This window comes from Aulonocara stuartgranti (assembly GCF_965226115.1).
Source record: "Aulonocara stuartgranti genome assembly, chromosome: 4".
In the NCBI taxonomy this organism is placed as follows: Eukaryota; Metazoa; Chordata; class Actinopteri; order Cichliformes; family Cichlidae; genus Aulonocara; species Aulonocara stuartgranti.
This window is the reverse complement of record NC_138942.1, coordinates 742,327-763,445: the sequence shown is the minus strand read 5'-3', so window position 1 is coordinate 763,445 and position 21,119 is coordinate 742,327. Positions and strand designations below refer to the sequence as shown.

General features: G+C 44.0%; 2 protein-coding genes and 1 long non-coding RNA gene across 7 annotated transcripts in view; all 3 read left to right on the top strand.

Moving 5' to 3' along the window:
• The first annotated feature begins 1,933 nt into the window (after window positions 1-1,933).
• On the top strand, window positions 1,934-7,173 carry LOC309705242 (cephalotoxin-like protein). Of its 2 annotated transcripts, XM_082530927.1 has the most exons (3): window positions 1,934-2,073; window positions 5,203-5,441; window positions 5,544-7,173. In XM_082530927.1, the coding sequence occupies exons 2-3, from the start codon at window positions 5,205-5,207 to the stop codon at window positions 6,837-6,839; spliced, it is 1,533 nt and encodes a 510-aa protein (XP_082387053.1). In that variant the 5' UTR covers window positions 1,934-2,073; window positions 5,203-5,204; the 3' UTR covers window positions 6,840-7,173. The 2 variants fall into 2 exon arrangements, with proteins under 2 accessions (XP_082387053.1, XP_082387052.1); XM_082530926.1 differs by having other exon boundaries at window positions 5,203-7,173.
• An 8,898-nt stretch (window positions 7,174-16,071) lies between these two features.
• On the top strand, window positions 16,072-17,573 carry LOC309705266. The gene is made up of 2 exons (XR_014276526.1): window positions 16,072-16,584; window positions 16,852-17,573. It is a non-coding gene; the product is annotated as an uncharacterized lncRNA (long non-coding RNA).
• A 787-nt stretch (window positions 17,574-18,360) lies between these two features.
• Window positions 18,361-21,119, top strand: part of arhgap27l (Rho GTPase activating protein 27, like) — a 40,688-nt gene continuing 37,929 nt past the window's right edge. For 3 of the 4 annotated variants that reach the window (XM_082530899.1, XM_082530897.1, XM_082530896.1), the window contains exon 1: window positions 18,364-18,474. The gene's annotated coding sequence lies outside the window, so the exon portion shown is untranslated. Of the gene's footprint in view, window positions 18,475-21,119 lie in introns of all 4 variants that reach the window. The other variant, XM_082530898.1, reaches the window with a different exon arrangement.

The following is a 21,119-nucleotide window of genomic DNA, read 5'->3' as shown; positions in this document are numbered from 1 at the left end:
CCATCATTTCATATATCACTCTCCACTTGCTGTCTATCTGAGAACAAGGCACAACTTGCTATGGCAATAAACTATAATCTAATTATCCACACCTAACAACTCCAGCACTTAATCTATAATAAAATGATGACAGAAAAATGTTATAGCCCTGCCTTTAGTAGCCTCACACAGCTCCTGCTGTTTCCTCCTCATGTCCTTACCAGCCATGTCTGGACAATGTTATATCATGAGTAATAATTTAAAATAATCCATATACATAAAACACACACATGCACACACAGTGACACTTTAGACCTTCTTCTGAATACTGTATATACTATGGGCATCATGGTGCTGATCCAGAATCCTTACATATTTATTACTAGAGCTACAATAATAAAGCAATGAGGAGGGGGAAGTAATAAATATGAAATAATGTCATTATGATGATTGCATTTGTTTCACTATCCACTCTGTGCAGGGCAAAGCTTATTACATGTTTAAACTAGAGATACAATCATTTTACTGCTGTAAAATCCACATTTTGTCTTATTTAAAATATAAATCTAATATAATCTGCTTCTTAATGTATGTTCTTTAAAATACAGCGTGTGTTTTTTAATATATTATAATTATAATAATTATTATGTGGACATGCATATTAGATCGTTTTTTAGTGAAATATAATCCCTCCAGAAAGGCAGGAAAAGCCCGGAAACTTACTTTAAAGATAAATATGTTCTAAATACTTTAAAACTAAATATGTTTCTAAATACTTTAAAACTAAACATGTTCCCTAAAACGGTGACAGAGCTACAGACCCATGACAGCCTTACACAGGTAGCCAGCAGCTGTGACCAGCACTACCTGTGCAGTTAATAAAAGGACAGGTAATGTTTGTCACGCTGTTGCACACACAGCACGCTCGTTTGTTTCAGTTCGTCAGTCCAACGTGTACGTAATAAGCTAATACTCCTGTGTGCTACACACTACAGTGTACGCTGTACACCTACTTACTGGTTGTGTCGCATCAGTCTGTGTCTCTGAGTTAACTTGTGTTTCTCCTACAGCTCCGGACCGCTAAAAATGCGCGTGCTCTTTGTGAGCTCGTTCCCGTCTCGTAACCAGCGCGTTCTGCCGTCAAGGGCGATCATTGGTTAAATGTGATCATGTGACTGATGCAAGCCAGATCCTTTTATTTAGCAAAACTGTGATTAATAGTTAAATATTATTGTTGAGGGGCACAGACAGGACTCCGCACGCACGCACACATAAAAAATAATAATAATTTTTTTTAAAAAGTTGCCTCAGCAAAAGGGCACTTTGGGCACCCATCAGGAAAGGGGCGGGTGCTCAAGCCCCTCTAGCCCCCCCCCCCCTCTGCACGTGCCTGCGTAGGACTCCAGTAGAGGACGTAATTTAACTCTTTCTGCACCGCTGGGTGAATGAGACGTTGACTGATCGTTTTTTTCTTTCTATAGGGTTTGATTTTCTTTACTCGGAGAGATCAAATTATTGGTGGGAACAATTCAATAATCGCTGGACATTGGTGGGGACACATCCCTTCTGTCCATGCCAAATCTACGCCCTTGGGGGAGAGTTCCAGGTTCAGGTCTGAAGGGTCACTTCAGTGTGATCGCCTGCAGTTTCACACAGACCTTCCTTCTTTAGGCCTCAATCTTTTATTTAACATCCAGTTCGTGTATTTGGACAGTCTCTCCTAAACCCTAAACATCATTGTAAAAATAACTGTGGTTGACACGCAGTGGCTCTCATACAAAGTACTCAAATTATAAGCATTCCAAAGTAACTGGACTCCGCTGCTGTGGTTGGTGTTTAGAACCAGTGAACATGAAGCAGTCAAGACTTTAAGTTCGATTTCCTGCATCACTATGATTTATCCATAACAGTCTCCAGCTGCCCCACACAAAAAGTCATGTGACTGAAAGGAAGGTGTGGCCTGTTAGCAGCCCATAAAAACAGCTGATTCTGCACAGTCAAGCTCAGAACTTTCTTTCTCCAAGACTGCAGCAACCTCACGACTGAACCACTAAGACCTGCGGAGCGAACAGGATCAGCCGGACCTCTCTGCAGGTCTGCTTTCTCACTCTATTGCACGTACGCTAACCTATGACAACACATCATTTAAAGGGTTTTTACATCTGGATTTAAAGCGTTAAAGACAAGAACTGATGAAGCTTAACGAGGCTAACAACTGTGTGTGTGTGCACTTGTGTGTGTGTGTGTGTGTGTGTGCGTGCGTGCGTGTGTGTGTGTGTGTGTGTGTGTGTGTGTGTGCGTTCGTGTGTGTGTGCGTGCGTGTGTGTGTGTGTGTGTGTGTGTGTGTGTGTGTGTGTGTGTGTGTGTGTGTGTGTGTGTGTGTAACTTGTCATCACCAATGATCAAAGACTGTTGATCAATGATCAATCACCAGTGGTGCTAGTTTAAGTCATTGTGCAGATGTTTATAAGGTTGGAAACCTGCAGTCAGCTGAGACTGAAGAAGTCACATGATGAAATGTTTCTCCGTCCAGAAGAACAGAATCAACTTTTGAGGATTTCCTTACCTGGATGATTAAGTGTGTGTGTGTGCGTTCGTGTGTGTGTGTGTGTGTGCGTGTATGTGTGTGTGCACTTGTGTGTGTGTGTGCGTGCGTGTGTGTGTGTGTGTGCGTTCGTGTGTGTGTGCACTTGTGTGTGTGCGTGCGTGTATGTGTGTGCGTGCGTGTGTGTGTGTGCGTTCGTGTATGTCAGGGCTCTAGACTAACTTTTTGCCATGGGCGTACCAGTACGCCTAACTTTAAAAAGTTAGGCGTACCGGCACAAAAGTTAGGCGCACACAAATTTTATAATAATTTATATAATGTGTTTTTCTGGATACACTGTGCTTTTTCAGCATTCAAAGATTGATGACACCGTGTCAGAGCACTGGCTATGAATTTCAGAAGGATCAGGCCTTAACTTAACAGAAAAGTTAGCAATAGTTCTTTTCCTATTACAGCTACATCCACTTCTGTCGTGCCTAGGCTGCTCACTAGGGCTGGGTATCATCACTGATTTCTATAATCCATTCGATTCCGGTTTTCAAAGTCCCGATTCGATTCAACTTGGCCTCAGCCAGTCAGAAATATTATAATTCTGATCATTTATCAGCACTGACTTCATCAGAATTGTGAACATCACAGCAGATGCCTTTGTGTGAAAGTAACTGAGAATAAAACACAGAAAAACATGAAGGAGATTTTCCTGGTCTGGCTTTTTATAGCAGATAACCTTAAAAATATTCTACAATGTTCTGCATATAAAGTTTAAATTTCTTCAGTACTGAACAACAGAAAAAAATAGGCTTTCTTGTCCGAGGTCATTTAAGTGAAAAAGAAAAAGACAGCAGCCACAGCGCTGTAAACAACGGTAGACTGGTGGGTAATAAGCCAATGAATAATACAGAAAACAGAGATTGGAGACGGAAACTGTTCTTGAAGTACAGAGAGAGAGAGAGATAGAGAGAGCTAGCTGTGCATGGAGTGTGATTTTAATAGTCGTGGAAGCAAAACAGCAAAATTCAGCTCGGTGAATTTTGGTTGGAGAGACAAAACCTGCAGCTCAGAATCAGCGCAAAAAGACGTAATCACAGCGCGGACCGGACACATCGGATTCGCTGAGCTCCGACAGCGTGTCCGTCTACGGACCGTCGGGTGAGAAAGCCGAGAAAGACAAAGCTGATTCTGATGCGTCGGGTCTGTGTTTACGTCTTTGTGTGGAGTCCGTGTACCTGCTCTCATCTGCTGTTTGGTTGTTGTTGAAATGGTTTTGTGAGCTTTAATCTGAGAATCTGGCGTTTCTGGCAAAACACAGTTATATTTAAAAGTCGATTCAGGATTTAATGAATTGATATCGCTTTATTCAAGCTACTCACCTCCCACTTCCACCTGCACTTTCAACTGGACCACGGCCAATCAGAGAGGTCCCGCCCCTGACTATCTCTGATAGGTTTAGTCCACGATAGGGGCAAAATGTGTGTCTGTTGTTGACCACAGGGAAGGTTGCAGATTTTGTTTGTTTTTTTTGCTACCCGAACAGTTGGTCGCACAGGTGCAACCAAATTTTTTTTTTAGGCGCACCACTGAAAAATTTGGTCGCATTTGCGACCAAATTGGTCGCACTCTAGAGCCCTGTATGTGTGTGTGCACTTGTGTGTGTGTGTGTGTGCACGTGTGTGTGTGTGTTTGGCAGTCTGATGCGGTTTCAAATAATCAAACAATCAAAGCTTTATTCGCCACATGCAGGTTGCCCTGCAGTGAAATGGGACCCCCCCCCCCCCCCGACCTTACACACACATCACAGACATCACATGGGGATACAGTCGGAGATCGGTAGCGTTACAGAAAAACACTGAAATGTACACTACAATGGGAAAGTACAAGAGGAAAAAAAGAGACCTCTACTCATGCTGTGCTTCCATGGTAGGACAGCATGAGAACAGGAAACAAAAACACTCCTCTGCACAAAAAGCACATAAATGTCCACAGCACAACTTTGTGAAAGACATGACAAGCCACAGGATTGGGTGGGGGGTGAGGAGTAATCCGAAGCGAACACAGCAGCCGCCCTGCACAGCGCTACCATTCCAGCGCGGCACACAGACCCACCGTGTTCCCCCGCAGGAAACAAGCATCGAAGGCGTTTGGAAAGTGAGGGGGGATGAGTGTGTGCTCATCAGTGTAAGTGTATGTGTGTGTGTGTGCGTGTCCAGAGTTCAGCTGAGACAGTGCCCTTCGCCCTATCAGGCTAAGTAAACAGTCTGCTAGCCAACCCAGGTGGCCATGTATGGGATGGGAAGGAACAGACTAAACACAGTCATCATGAACAAATGGACAACAACGCTGACCGGGATTCACAAACGACTGAATGACTTCATACCTGGATCAACAGAATCGAACACGTGCATTAATCACAGGAACAAATAGGAAACTAAATGGATCAAAGTAAATGAATTTGGGAGTTAATAGAAAGGCAAATAAATACAAAATCAAAGCATAAAAGCAGTTAAACTTCCTGATGAAGCTACGAGACTTTTTTCAGAGCGAACAAAGACACGCAGCTCTCGTCTCGTTTGTCCTGTAAGTGTTTGGTGCTGCAGGATTTACACACAGTTATTCTTTATGGATGTGAACCTGAGAGCTGCACGTTCATTTAGAAATGACTTTCATGTTGTGTGTTACAGCCATGGCATCCCGTTGGTGGCCCTCCTCGATGCTCTTGGCTTCACTGCTGTTTCTCTACTGGACGACCTCCTCTGCTCGGCCCCGTGACCCCGTCACAGCTGACCTCTCACCACCTTACAGGGCTCGCAGAGACCTGCCTGAAGACAGCAGAGACCAAGCTGATCAAGTTCTGAATGCTGTCAAAGATTCTCTGTCTCTGTTTAAAGACGTGATGGAAAATATTAACCCAGATAAAGTGGTAGGTGTAATCAAAAGCCTTTCAAACTTTGCTAGCCTGGCACCTGGCATCGGAGGTGTGGTCTCCTCTGTCATCAGCATGGTCCTAGTCTTCATCCCACAGGACGACCCAGTGCTGAAGGCAGTGAAGGAAGGCTTCGCTGAAGTAAACAGGAAGATGGATTCACTCTCCATCCAGATCTCTGACCTGGCAACAGACGTAGAGTGGTTCAGCTACATCAGCGTCTACTCTCAAGATGAACTCCGCATCCTCAACGCCTGGAGGAAGTTCAACGAGTTTCGAGAGAGTGGCGAGCTGATGCGAGGTGAGGACAAATGGCGACTGGCACAAATATTCACCAACTACTATGAGAACACGGGAGCTGAGACCGGTATGACCAACCTTTACCATTACCTGACAGTCACCAGCACGTCTCTGAGCGGAAACATCAACGAACTCCTGAAGAGAAAGTTTAAATGTGACACGAGTCAGATCGGAAAATACAACTTGTATTTAAGCAGCCTGCTGTGGAAGGGGATGCTAGTCAACCAGTTCTACTGGAAACTCCTGGGTTTAAACACAGCAGCCAAAGAAGCTGAACACACGCAGATGTTCAAGAAAGTCTCTGAAGCTCAGATTTCAGCTGTACAGTTCTGTCTGACCAACTATGAGCAGTTCATGAAGAACGATGTGATAGAGACCGCCAAAGCTCACACTGCTAATAACAAGCAAGCCATCGCTGTTCAGGTGAAGACGGTTCTGGACCAGAAGTACAACTGGTACAGCTGGGTGGTGGTGGTATATGACACTGATACAGACACGACATATGCATTTCACAATATGACAAAGATCCCTGTGGACAGTGTGACTGTGGCTGTGGGCTACACTCTGAAAGAAGAGCAGGACACTAAAGCAGCAGCAGTGGTAAAGGAGCTGGACTCGTGTAACCTGGAGCCATATTACTTTTACCATAACCTTTTGCCAGAAACACACTGCGATCAAATGGCACAGAATATTTTAAACTGCAACCGCAAGGTCGATGGAGTTTCTGTAGGTCAGTTTTTAAAGGTGATGCACAGCATCAAGTTTAAGTGGGACGACTTAGTGGAAGTCCCAGCAGCCATGAAGTCCTTCAGATGTTGGAGGTATGATTGGCTTCCACCTCAATACAGTGTTCGCTATGACTTACCTCACTACAGCCAAATCTGCATCCATTACTCCCGGTCACTTGCCGTCTGCAATCCTGATACGTGTCTGAACGGGGGACGGTGCAAGAGGCTGCTGGACTCCAACCAACACCTGTGCGACTGCCCCGACAGTTACCTGGGAGACAGGTGTGAACACAAGATGAACACCACTGTGCCGCCCATAGATGTAGGGTTTACTGTGCGGAGAGCTCCGCCGTCACCGCTGAACTAAATCTGGAGGATCGGTGCGCACTCATTAAAAACCACATTACTGTGAAGTTCACAGGAAACTCTGTAGCTCATGAAAAAAGCATCAGTAGAATAAAGCAAAACTGATTTTGTTCAAGAATGAAATGCGCTGACACAGCAGTCCACTGCAAACATGACAACAAACAGTCAGGACCAGCTGAGGTCCTTTCTGTGTAAGGCAGTCATGCTTTAACGATGTATTCGTTGTGTTTTCTTTGTGCTTGCCATGAAAATAATTAACTATGTGACCACAAATAAAGACACCTGGACTGTGTCTGATTCTTAAAATATCTGAAACCATGGCTGTGGTTGGGGATGGGATCCACTGTGAACTGGTGCGTTTCTCCTTCATGTTTGCGTCCGCTGAAGCTTCACGGGTCAGAGTAACGTTGTGAAGTCATTCTGGAAGCTGCAAAAAACGGCGAAAATCTTTCACTTTGACTTTCTCATCTTCGGTTTGACAGCATTTTAGTAGATAAAGTCAGATGGTTTGAACATGAATTGAGCTGGAGTTTAAGAAGGCCTCTGGGGGGTCGGGCTGACCTCCGTGTCCTAATGACAAGTGAAATAACTGAAAAAGGGGGAGGGAGGGTGAGGCAGGAAAACGAACAGCTTGTAGGGCTGGCGATGTCATCTATAGACAGAGGACACGTTAGGAGGTGCAGTCCTGCTCCTCAAATTCAAATAATTTATCTCAAACTAATGCTGTCAAATAAAAGACATCATGTCCTCTTCATGCAGCTGATAACAGTCAGTGTGAAACAGAAGCTGTGCAGGTCTACGATCAGCTGTAAGGAGGATGCCGAGGAGGAAACATGCAACGACACACGTACAGGTAACACGGTGGCTCAGCCTTTGGACTTTTTCCTCTGTGGGTTTAGATTTGGCTACAGATATACTTAAAGTGTGATCGGCATTAAGTGCAGACATGCATGACTGTTTCATGTCGGGGGTGCTGAGCTGTGAATCTGAGGGCAGCTGGGGACAACACCGGGACAAATGAGTCGTTAGAGCTGCAAACGTGAGAGGACAGCGCAGTCCTGCAGTCCTGCAGTTCTGCTTCAGTCACTCGCAGGAAAACTGTAAAAAAAAAAGTTAAGTGTTCATTGCATTTCAGTTAATTTCTCTCACTGGGTGTGAGCGGCACAGAGTGTGTCTGTGTGACAGATGTTACTCATTAACACTGATTGAGACTGGACTCAATCAGTGTTAATGCTTTGTAACTGCGTACACTATGTTACTGTCCACAGACTGCTTTGTAACCTCCACATTAACCCTTTCACACACAGTGGTCACTACAGCTATTCAAAGGCTGTTTGCTGGTATTTGTGTGCACTTGTATTGGTGTTGATGGTATACTTGCACATAAACCAGTACATTGGACACTGATGTGTCGCTCCATACCCTGCCACCTGGTGGTTGTTAAATGTTACTGCAGATTTTTGATGTGTTTCATTGTAATCATTGTCATTTAACCCTGTCATGCATGAATTATGACAACCTCAATCAGGATTTTTTTCTTAGGTATTTTTATTTATCTTTTCAGGCCTGATCCTGATTGAGGTTGTCATAATTCATGCATGACAGGGTTAAAAACAAACTCTGCTCCAAAGCTGAATATTTTTTTAAAAGATTTTGTTAAGATCAGCAGCAGTCACCACATAAACCCGATAATATCTCACTGCAGTGAGAGCTGCAGCGCCAGCGTCTGTACTGACATGAACATGGCTGTTCATTCTTTAACTAATGCAGGTGTACTTTAACATTACTTTACTGAGTCTGTCCACTCAGGTCAGGGAAACTTTGCACTTTTGCACAAAGACAAGATTCAGTTTGCTTTCAAATAAAAGTATAAAATTAATCTATGAAAAAACTCAATAAGCATACTTTCCTGTGAGAATAATCGGTGCAGTTTGCATCTTAATTGCCAGCTGGGTCAGTCGTGTCCGAACAGCTGAAACCTCTGCAGAGCTGATCAAGATCAGCACACACAGAACAGGGCAGACTTTGTGCAGCTCTCAGTAAACGAGATCAAACTTCCACTTTACATTTAACAACCATACGACCACGAGTGGCATCGGCATCCAGGGTGGAGGAACCTATATTTTGAGCAGTGTGTCATGGAGGAATCCAACAAACATCCGGACAACCCGTCCAAGCGGACCGACAAAAAGAGGAAGACCTACTCACAACTGACCTGGGGTAAGTGTTTTAGAGCAGCGGTCCCCAACCCCCGGGCCTCGGACTCGTACCGGTCCGTGAGTCGTTTGGTACCGGGCCACGAGAGTTGAGGCTCAGGTGTGAAATGTATAGTTTTCAGGGTTTTTATCGGTTTTCAGCGTTATTTTGTTATTGTTTTTGTCGTTTACTCGGTTTTCCTGGGTCTTTTCACTTGTGTTATGAATAAATCTTCTTTTTTTCGGTACCGGTACTAGTTTTATTTTGTTGTATTTATCCGCGACACCTTAAAGGCCGGTCCGTGAAAATATTGTCGGGCATAAACCGGTCCGTGGCGCAAAAAAGGTTGGAGACTGCTGATTTAGAGTCCATAAACACAAAGCTGGATATCCTAGGGATGCTCCATCAGGAGATCAGAGAGTTTATCTCCAGAACGGCAACACAGAACTCAGACGTTCTGTCACAACAATAAAAGTGAATAAGTCCCCAGAAAAACTGTCCTTGACATATAAACGAGAAGCATGAGAGACAACATGGTTTTGAGCCTTAAATGTTTGTGATCATGTTTCATAGGTCTCAATGTTAATTTGTTGATGGATTTTGTGTTTGAGCATTTGATCTTGGATAGTTGTTCCTGCCTCATGTTTTGTTATGTTTTGCAAGTAGTGATGTGGAGATGACACCTCACGGAGGGTGTGGCACATTGTGCTTATTGTGTTGATGTGTGTCATTGGTTCAGATATATGGATGACACCTGGGTGAAAATCAAATCTCAGGACGTTTCACATTTCACGGATCACATTAACTCAGTGGACCGACACATCAAATTCACCAGGGAGGATATGAAAAGTGGCAGGTTAGCCTTCCCAGCTGGACTTTTGTCAAAGCTGGGAAGGCACCAAAAGAAAGCTCCAGCTGATCCAGGACAGAAGGACAACCTCTGACTAAGGGAAAACCTGTAGTGATCCCGTACATGTCAGGAGTAGTTGAGACTAGTTTTCTCTGAACACTGCGTCTCTGTGGCTTTTAAACCCCAAAACCCGCTGTGCCAAAAATAGGTCCACCCCAAGGATCGGGTCCCCCGACACAAACAGAGTAACATAGTGTACGCTGTTAAGTGCAGGAGGATTGGCAGGATTTATACATCGGGGAAACCAAACAACCTCTGGCTAAGAGGACGGCACAACACAGAAGAGCTACCTGGTCAGGCCAGGAGTCCTGTAGTTCATGGACGTTGATGTTGATGTCATTGATCTGTAGGCCGAGCAGTGTGTTGGTTCTGATTCAATCATTTATTTGTCTATCAGTGGTCACGCTGTACTTCAGTCTGTTTTATCTCCTTGTCTGTCACTTTTGGGAAGTTGGATTTTACCCCTTACCGGAATTATTTGCTTCTCTGGCTGATGTCCAGTTGGATTGAATATTTGCATTTTGAACTTTAACCTTGGTCTTCTGTGTCCTATGACTTGGCAGTCTTCCCTCTGTCTCTCATTACAAGGAGCCGGGGATCGAACCACCAAACTTCAAATAAGATCCATGAGACCGAGATCATGCGAAGCGAGGACCCAAATGCAGATGATTATAGGCAGGAAGGAGTTAACTGAAGCTGAGCTATTGATTTATTAATGCTGATTGGCAGAAAACACAGAACTAAAAACCAAAACAGAACAGAGAACTAAAACAGAAAACCTAAGCTGACAAACGCAAGGAACGGAGAACACGGAACACGGAGAACCACAAGGGTAGATTAACAGTCTGACGAAGAGCAGAGGAAACACTGACGGGTGCGTTATGATCCAATTGGCCCCACTCACGCACCACCCAAGAAAGAACACAAACAGTAGTGCCTTTTAAAGTGCTAAGCAGCCATTTATTTGCTTCAGCAGTGAGCAGTGCCAAAAATAACAAACAAAACTCCCTAATGGTCCTTATGCTTTCCTACACAAATGAAAACAAACAAAAAGACAATTCACTTACCTAACTTAGGAAACACAGGAGAAAACTTATTCAACAAAAATGACTTCTCACGCTTAATAGGATGCTGCAGTGAACAATATATACAAGGTGAACAAAATACACAATTCCTACTTTACAAATCTATGTACAGCTATTTACAAGATTAAGGTACTAACACCAGACACACACACACACAAGGTCATACTTGCAAAACAATGGGCAAAGACACTCTACGAAACAACGAATCAAAACCACAGGCTCTTTGTTGGATGGTGGAGGCTAGGAGAGAGGGGGGCCAGGTGGCTGTCATCTGGTGGTTAAATACTGGAGGTGATAAACCAATTATCCAATCCGAGGACAGGAAGAGACTCCAGCCAACTACTCAACAGGCACGCCCAAGTGTCCATCTGCTAAGAAAGAAAAGGGGAAAACACCCACAGCCATTGTCTGGTGGGAGGAGTCACACACAAAACAAACACTGATAACATTGGATCATAACATTTCCTCCCACCCAAAAATCAAACATTTAACCCCAAATGAAATGTTTGATTCATGACCTAGAGAGGGCATCAGCCATGACATTCTCTAAGCCCTTTTTGTACCGGATTTCAATGTTGAAGTCCTGGAGGAGTAAGGACCAGCGCATAAGGCGCTGGTTGCTGTTCTGCATCCGAGTTAGGAACTGGAGAGGGTTGTGGTCAGAAAACACAACGATTGGAAGGGGACTGGACCCAAGGTACACTTCAAAGTGTTGCAAGGCTAGCAATAAGGCTAAGGCTTCCTTTTCAATCGTGCTGTAATGTAATTGGTGTTTTAGGAATTTTTTGGAAAAGAAACAGACTGGATGGTCAATGCCATGTTCATCCTCCTGCAAAAGCACTGCACCAGCCCCCAAAGCACTGACATCCACCTCAAGCTTGAACGGACGTGTGAAATCAGGGGCGGCCAGCACAGGAGGACTGCAAAGCAGAGCTTTGGCAGCTTCGAAAGCAAACTGACATGTCTCTGACCACACAAATGGTGATTTTGGACTGGCAAGACTGGTTAATGGGGCTACTACCTCGGAGAAGTTTTTGCAGAACACACGATAATAACCTGCCATGCCTAGAAAACGACGCAGCTCCCGACGTGTCTGCGGAGCTGGGAAGTTTAATATTGCCTGCACTTTCACGGCAACAGGGAGGACTTGACCCTGTCCTACTTGTTTCCCTAGGTAGCTTACAACAGCCTTTCCGAACTCACATTTAGCCAAGTTTAGTGTCAGTGAAGCATCATGCAAGCCGTCAAATATTTCACTGAGGGTTTTGAGGTGTTCAGTCCAGGTGGATGAATAGGCCACTATATCATCCAGATACACTTCGCAGTTTATGACTCCATGTAACACAGTGTTCATCAGTCGTTGGAATGTGGCGGGAGCATTTCTTAACCCGAACGGCATGATGTGTATTGCAAAAAGTGGTCGGGTGTCACAAAGGCACTGATTGGTTAATGGGACTTGCCAGTATCCTTTTAGGAGGTCAAGTTTGGTCACAAAGTTTGCCAAGCCCACACGGCCGAACAAGTCATCCATGCGTGGGAGTGGGAAAGAGTCTGGTTTTGTAGCAGCGTTTACCTTTCGGTAGTCGTTACAGAAACGGGAGGTTTGATCGGGTTTTGGAACGAGCAGTGATGGTGAGTTCCAAGAACTATTACTGGAACGGGCAAAACCATGGTCAAGAACATACTGGACTTCTTGCTGCATTATGGCACGCTTAGTGGGATTTACTCTGTAGGCATATTGCTTTATTGGTTTGTGATCACCCACATCAATATCGTGACTTAGCACGTGCGTTTGAGTGGGTATATCACCGAAAAGATTTGGGTAATTGTTAATGAGCTCACAGGCATCAGATTTCGCAGGATCAGACTGATGTGCTAAATAGACATCCAAGTCACCCAAGATTTCAGAGTTCCTGAGTAATTCCCTCGTTTTAAACGATAAGAAGACTGAGACTGTGGTGTTCAACAGTAAAATCCCTCGTGCCCAACTCTGTGCTGCCCTGGGTTCCTTTGCTAGTTTTTCTTGTGACTATGTCAGTAACTTGGGCGCACTGCTGGATAGCTCGCTCAAACTCGATAAGCAAGTGTCTGCTGTAGTGAGATCTAGCTTCCACCAACTGCGCCTTATCTCTAAGGCTAGGCATTATGTTCCGCATGAGGACCTGGAGAAGCTTATTCACGCTTTTGTGACCTCCAGGTTGGATTATTGTAACTCCTTGTACTATGGTCTTCCCTCTTCTCTTCTTCTTACACTGCAAACAGTCCAAAATGCAGCAGCCCGCCTTTTGACTGGTACCAGGAAATTTTGCCCTATTACTCCTGTTCTAGCTAGCCTGCATTGGCTGCCCATAAAGTACCGTATTCACTTTAAAATATTACTCCTTACATTCAAAACTATTAATAAATTAGTGCCAAGTTATCTTAGTGAACTTCTCAAATCACATACTCCTGCTAGAACACTGAGATCTGCCACTCAACTACTTCTGACCCAACCCAGATCTCGGCTGAAGTCCCGGGGTGACCGTGCGTTTGCTCCGGCTGCCCCGGTACTGTGGAACACCCTTCCTCTCGACCTCCTCGCATCTGATTCCATTGCACTGTTCAAATCACGACTAAAAACCCACTTATTCAATCTTGCCTTTCCCTCTAGTTAATATTTCTTTTATGATTTTATATCATGTGAAAAGCTTCATTAAAATCCACCGTAAAGAACATCGCCTTCGACAGAGTGCATCGCTTGGGGGCCGTGAGGTTGCCACTCACACTAACTTGCATTAACTTAACATTAACATCTGTTTTAACTTACCAGTATCAAATCGCATCTTAAGTGTGATATGATAGCAGAATTAACACCGTCACTCTCCGTCAGTGATTTAATTGGAATGTTTCCGGGGGTTTTTTTCTTCTCTCTTTTCCCCCCTCTTGTTTTTATGCTGCTCACCCTTGTCCTTGGTTTCTTTATTTATTTATTTCACTGCTTCGATCACCTGCTTCCACACTCATCCACAAACAGCATCCTTTATTTCTACACATAGGCACAGCACGATCATGCACAGTCATGCGTTCAACGGCAGCACATTTGCATCAGTCAGACAGCGCACACAGTCGTATATGATACACACACTTAAGCCAAGCCTACTCATATTAGTAAATATGCACACACATAGTCAAACTATGTTTGACTATGTTACATTTTGATTTGTTACATGGAATATAAATGGAGCTGGCTCCAGAGAAAAGAGGTTAAAAATATTTAACCAACTCAAAAAACTACAGGCGGATGTTGTCCTATTACAAGAGACCCACAGACCTCTTAGAGGTTCGAATGAACTTAAAACACCTCAGTTTCCTAATGTGTTCTCAGCTTGTTATAATTCTAGACAAAGGGGAGTAGCAATTTTAATACATAAAAATATTAATTTCACAGTACTCGATACAGTTATAGATCCAGAGGGCAGATTCTAAATCATTAAACTATCTATACTTGATAAAAAGCTATGTATTGTAAGTGTCATGGTCCTGGGTCGGTGACCCAGCGCTTTAAGTTTATTATTATCATTTTCCAATTTATTATCATGATTATTATTATTGTTTGAGTTCTACGTGTTATATTCGGTCTGCCTCTGAGTCTGCGTCTGTATCTGTCTGTCTATGGCGTCACCCCGTCTGTTTGTGAATCTGTCTGTTTAGTTCAATGTCTTGTCTGGTTCCATGTGTCTGAGTTTCCTGTTTTATTGTGAAGGTCTGTGTTGTATGTGAGTGTGCTCAGTTTACGTTTCCCCTGTCTCGTCAGCTGTGATTTCTCCCAGGTGTGTTCCCCTCCTGACTCTCTTCCCTTGATTACTGCCGTCTGTGTATTTAAGCCCTGTGTTTCTCTGTGTCAGTGTCGCGTCGTACCCTCAGAATTATGCCTGTGTGTTCAGTTCTCGGTGTCATTGGGCTGTTCACGGTTTCGTTTGTCACCAGCAATAAAGCTAAGGTTCTCAGTTTCAATTCAGTCTCAATTCAATTCCAGAGTCTCAGAGTCTCGCATTTGGATCCTCCTCTCCATCCGCCTGCACACAGAGCCCTGACAGTAAGTGTATATGGTCCAAATGTTGATGATCCCTCATTCTTTCACGGGTTTTTCAGTGCACTCTCTGAACACTTAGATGGCACACTTGTTCTTGGAGACGACCTCAACCTGGGACTAAATGAAGACATGGATAGGCTCAATACAGCGGGAACTCAGCGTAACTGGCAGTCCACAAATATAATCAAACAGTATATGAGCGACTTTGGTCTTTGTGATGCATGGCGCTCCCTTCACCCCACCAGTAAGGAATATACTTTTTTCTCACATGTCCATCACTCCTACTCTCGTCTGGATTATTTTCTGGTCAGCAGCTCACTGCTGAGCGAGATTTCAGACACTGAGATTCACCCTATAGCTGTCAGCGATCATGCTCCTGTATCTTTAACACTAATGCACAAGAATAATACTACGCCAAGAAAAAACTGGAGATTCAATACACGCCTAGACTAAGAACGTAAGAGGTGAATAAACATGGAAACAACACAGAAAGGAAACTCAACAACCTCAAATAACCACCAAACAACATAAGCACAAGAAAACAAAACCAGGAAATGAGATGGAAAAGTCCATAAACACAAACCCTGGGTCAAAGATCCAGAACCGTGACACAGACTGAGAGTACACCTGTGTTCAGGTAAACCTCTGCAGTTGTTGTGTTCTGGTTTCATTTTATTAACCCCGATTCTTTTGTCCCCATGATAGAACAGAGAAAACCGACTCATAGTGTTAAAACATTTATATTTCTTTTTATTCAATCATCTTCCAGAAGACAGAGACCTCTGCACAGCTCAAATGCCAGTTGCAGGATCTCTAACATTAGAATTATAAACTGTCTCATATAGGTTTTATTTTGGTACTTTACACGTCACAGTTTCAATACAAACATTGCTTATATGGCAAAGTTCCTCCTTTCTGTCTGGCTTCCCGTATTTATTAATATACTGTACAGCTCTACGGCTCTAGGCATAGGAAAATTGGGTGGGGGAGGGTGTTCGTGGTTATGTTGTTGTGTGCGTGCAACTCAGTTTACATTCATGCTTTCTGAAATCACCCTTATCTCTATAAGACGACCATCCACCTTTGTAGAGCGCTGCAGGCCATTCCTGTTTCACTTCTTGCCGGGCGTTCCTGATCGCTGCTCTGTGATTGTCTGTCTTAGAGGAAAGCAGAATTATTTTAATGCTTTTCCAGTTTTCTTCTGCAGGAATCTAAAGTTGTGTGATTTTTAACAGGGCACAGGTCAAGATACTGCTCCTGGAAGAGCTGAATAGACTGACTGAGGAGCAGTTTAAGAGTTTCAAGTGGCAACTGGGACTCAGGATGCAGGATATGCCTGCATACCAGCGGGAGAGGGCAGACCGACATGAAACTGTGGATCTGATGATGCAGCATCGCCCCCATCAGGCCGTGGTCATTACCATCGCCAGGAACGATCTCGCTGAGCATCTGACTGAGCGTCTGGCCGATATCAACATGGGAGGTGATGAACCTGCTCTTTCCAAATGAAGCTGTAGAAATGTCCTCACTTTATTCGCACTGAGACAGCAGCAGAGCACGAGCTGAAGCAAGAAGAATGATTTCGTTATTTTTTTAAGAGAACATTTAAAAAATTACCTTTATTTGGTAAAACTTTTACTTTTTCATGACGATGGTGAGGAGTGGTGTGAGAACTTGTGAAACACGCCAGAACCAGCATGACAGAGTGATCATGTGACTCTGTGATTATTCGACTGTTTCTCTGTTTCAGATCTGAGATGACGGGTCTTCGCCTGAAGCTCCAGAAGCATCACGTTCATCAGCACGAAATACAAATCCATGTTTGTTTATTGATAAATAATCAATAAACTTGTTTTACATGATCTCTGCCTCTGAGACCCAAACTCTGTATTACAGCTCCACCATAAGCTCCACCTTTATGCAACTGGGTCATTAATTACATATGGTTATAATTACACAAAATATGTTCTAAAACCCACATTTGTCCCTGGTATACCCGACCTTTAGGACCTCCAAGTTTGTAGTCATCTTTATTATCAGTTAGAGCGCCTCTGCATCCTTTTCTTCTTCTTTGGTGCAACCCTGTAAATTTGGGCTACCCCTTTGGCCTCTCTCCTTTCCTATAATTTCCTGTGGGGGAATTATTCCAAATTATATCTTTATCCACCTTGATGTTTGTCATTGTGTGTTTTAGTTCGTTATTGTCGTCATTACGACTGTCTTTACTAAATGCTGTGTGTAATACGTGTGTGTCTCGTGTGTAGAGGCATTGTTAATGCTAGCATGAAAGTGTAGTGAGTCTGGTTCACGCTCGTCCACACTGTTTATATGTTACTTGGAGGTCTTTCTTTCATTGTCAGGTATGTCAGGTGTTTTTTTTCCATGTAAGTTTGTACTTCATGTTTAATGTAAAAATAAATGCAGCCCCTTTTCTACAGTTCCCCTGTGGGAGAGGAGCTGGAAAGTTGTTTACTTGGAGGTGTTTCCTTCTACCCTTCTGTCGGAGACAATGCAGGAACACACCGGTTACACTTACAGGTCCAGCACAGCCTCCATCTGAAGCATGAGTTGTACACAGTGATTTACCAGCAGGCGTAGGTGTGCCCATCAAACCAAATCATTCCCAAATGAATCGTTTACTAATTAATCTCAGAACCTCCACCAGGTCACCAGCTACCTGGCTAACATCAGGGGCAGGGCACACAACAGTCTGTTTGGCACGCCACTAAAAACAAAACCCTGACGGTTCACCCATGTCCTGCTTCTGGGTGTTAACGTGATCTCCTGATCAAGCTTCAGAGAAGCCTGCAGACGGTCGTCACCTACCTGAGCTCACAGTCCGGCGTTTAAGCTCAGTGAGCTCAGTAACACCTGGAGGCTGCAGCAGCCTCTGTAAGCAGGCAGAAATATTTCTTTACTCCAGGTTAATTTGGTAACACTGGAAATTAAACATGACGTCAAAAAGACTAAAAGGAAAAAACGTTCCATGTTTTAAATGGAGTAAAAGCACTGAAAGTCCATGTTATTTTACATTTTGAACTTTCGATTAAGTTTAAGAGCGTGCAGTTTGTTTGTGCCCATTTTTTTTAAATCACATAATTACATATGTACCCACTGCACGGGTAATAATGAACCACCGGCGAGGGCCACCAGAGGGCGCTGTTGGTCTGCCCAGAGAGGACTGAGGGTCTGACTGTGGCTTCTTTGGCAGACAGGATGTAATCTCAGGAAAGGAGGGGAAAGAAGACAAGCCAGGACTGGCAGGTCAGAGAGGGCGGAGCTAAAGAGAGAGAGAGAGAAACCTGTTTGAGCCCCTCCAAGATCAGAAGAGAAAAAAGTGAAGTAGGATGGTTGGATCTGACTTTTACTGCAGGTAAAACACAACAAACTCTCAATTTATCTGTGTGTGTGTGTGTGTGTGTGTGTGAGTGTGTGTGTGTGAGTGTGTGTGTGAGTGTGTGTGTGAGTGTGTGTGTACCCAGTTGTAGTTGAAGACATTTGCTTTGTTACATTTTTGTGTATTGTTGTGTCTGTCTAGATAAAAGCGTTTCCAGTGGACTTGTAAACCCTATGTCACGGGGTCCTGGTCCCACACCTGCATTATGGGGAATATGAGTCTGTTTTTAGATTCAGTGCGTGTGTGTGTGTGTGTGTGTGTGTGTGTGTGTGTGTGTGTGTGTGTGTGTGTGTCAGTTGCTGGTATGTGTGACCGGGTGTGACACAGTGTCCTGATTTCAGACTGAGGTTTTTTTTTCGCTCTTCATTAAAAATCTGTAGAAATGACAGAACTGTAGTGAGAGTGTGTCTGAAAACCCGCCGGGCATAAGAACAGGTTTTACTGTAACTGCAAACTCTGTTGTTGGTGGTGGTTACACTTAGAAATGGGACGGTCCAAAAGTTGTCGTTCGACGCACACCTCAAACCTGGAGGTAAACATTCACAGGCCTCGGAAATATTCCCTTTTGACTGTTTTATCGCCACAAATCACAAGTGAAGAGCTAAAGACAGAAAGATTCAAAGGAAGAGCTCGGTACAGGAAAGAAGGGCCTTCATCACTGAAATGGAGCCAGGCCTTTTATTCTGAAAACAACCTGCTAAACACATTTTACAAAGTTGTGGTCAAAGTCCTCGACAGGCTGTAAACATGCAGAAGGTTCACCCGGGTTTGGATACGTGCTCTTGCATTCCTCACACACAGACAGAAACACAGCACATGTTTTATATCTGAATCTTATTAGACACGTTTTGTGTTATTACACAGGGACACATCTTACACGAAACATACAGAACCACATGTAACAGTGTTCTGTATGTTTAATAATGCTAAAATATTTAAATCACACATGTTCATCGTGTGTTTTGTGCGACGTCGAGAAGAACTTGAATAAGAGAAAAAAGAATTTGCTTCCACTGAAGTTTTTAGAGGCGGGTCACATGACTCCACGCCGCAGGCTGGAGTTCCTCATCAGGTAAAAACTCTGCACGTTATAATTCTGTATGCTAACAAGGTGCGAACGCATTTCGCTTTTATACAGTTTATTACATTAAGATGTTTCAGAAAACAACAGAAGCTGAACATCTGCATGAACAGATAAGAGCTCAATAATAAGATAAACCTACCACTGTAGTATGTGTTTATAATAATGTTATAATAAGTGATAAATGTGTTTAGTTTGTGTTTGGACACAGGGCTGTGTGCTGTATTCTCCACAAACTGCATAAACCGGGCTCAACCTGAACCCTCACTCACAGTGTTTTAGTGTGTGGGGACTATTTGTTTTCACCGGGCTCACTGAGCATCAGGTTACAGAGGAAGTTTGAAAGGTTTGAAACAGCGTGCGAGGAGAGCGCGGCAGGTGCCAGCCAGTCAGAGCCGTGTGTTTGTGCTGAGAGTGTGCGATGCTTATGTGTGTGACTCTGTGCATTCCTGTCAGCGTCGGTTTGGTTCCAGCCTCGTGTGGGCGGAGCCAGCAGACAGATTTATGACCTGGACTCGTTTATTTCTGTGTGCTGTGACCACACCCGCTCTCACATGGGGTAAAGGTTGAACGGTCTTTAGATTAAGCGACCTGGGATTGGCTGCTGGGTGCATGATGTCACTTGACGGATGGCTGACGAGGCCCTCACAGATTCTCCTTTAAATGTTTTATCTTTTCTGATTGGTGGACAGGGTGTGTCCCGCCACAAACCCTCCAGTTTATTTTTTCACATGCTTCGCTCCTGTGGTCACACAGAGCAGTGTTTGTGTGTGTGTGTGTGTGTGTGTGTGTGTGTGTGTGTGTGTGTGTGTGTGTGTGTGTGTGTGTGTGTGTGTGTGTCACATACCAGCCTGCTGGTGCCGCAGAGACACAATCACAGTGTGCGAGGAGGGGGAGGGGCAGCAGCATTCCAACATACCAGCGTCTCTGAAACTCACCTGTCCCAGGTGTTTAAATAGAAAACAATGGATTTCTAAAATAAAACTTTATTTGTCTTTGCAATGGCAACAAACAAACAGCAGGAGAAAAAACAACAATAATAATTATTAAAAATGACTGAAGTCATAAATAAATGAACAAAATTACAGTAAGATTCTTAAGGTCCTGTTTATGAATGAGTGAATTCCTTCATGGTTTTTGTACATCAAAAAACCTCAGATCACTGAAAACCAGAAGGACGGACTAACGATTCACGAGGAATAATAATCAGTAATCATGATTTTCTTCTAGAAATCAACACGGTCCACTGAAAACAGCACGACATCAGTCACATACTCCACTGCTGTGCAAAGAGTGGGGTAGCAGCAGGCTAAAGAGTGGGGTAGCAGGAGGGTAAAGAGTGGGGTAGCAGCAGGGTAAAGAGTGGGGTAGCAGGAGGGTAAAGAGTGGGGTAGCAGGAGGGTAAAAAGTGGGGTAGCAGCAGCCTAAAGAGTGGGGTAGCAGCAGGCTAAAGAGTGGGGTAGCAGGAGGGTAAAGAGTGTGGTAGCAGCAGGCTAAAGAGTGGGGTAGCAGCAGGCTAAAGAGTGGGGTAGCAGCAGGC

Coding starts and splice junctions, on each gene's coding strand:
- LOC309705242 (XM_082530926.1), top strand. CDS start 5,205: ATGGCATCCCGTTGGTGGCCCTCCTCGATGCTCTTGGCTTCACTGCTG.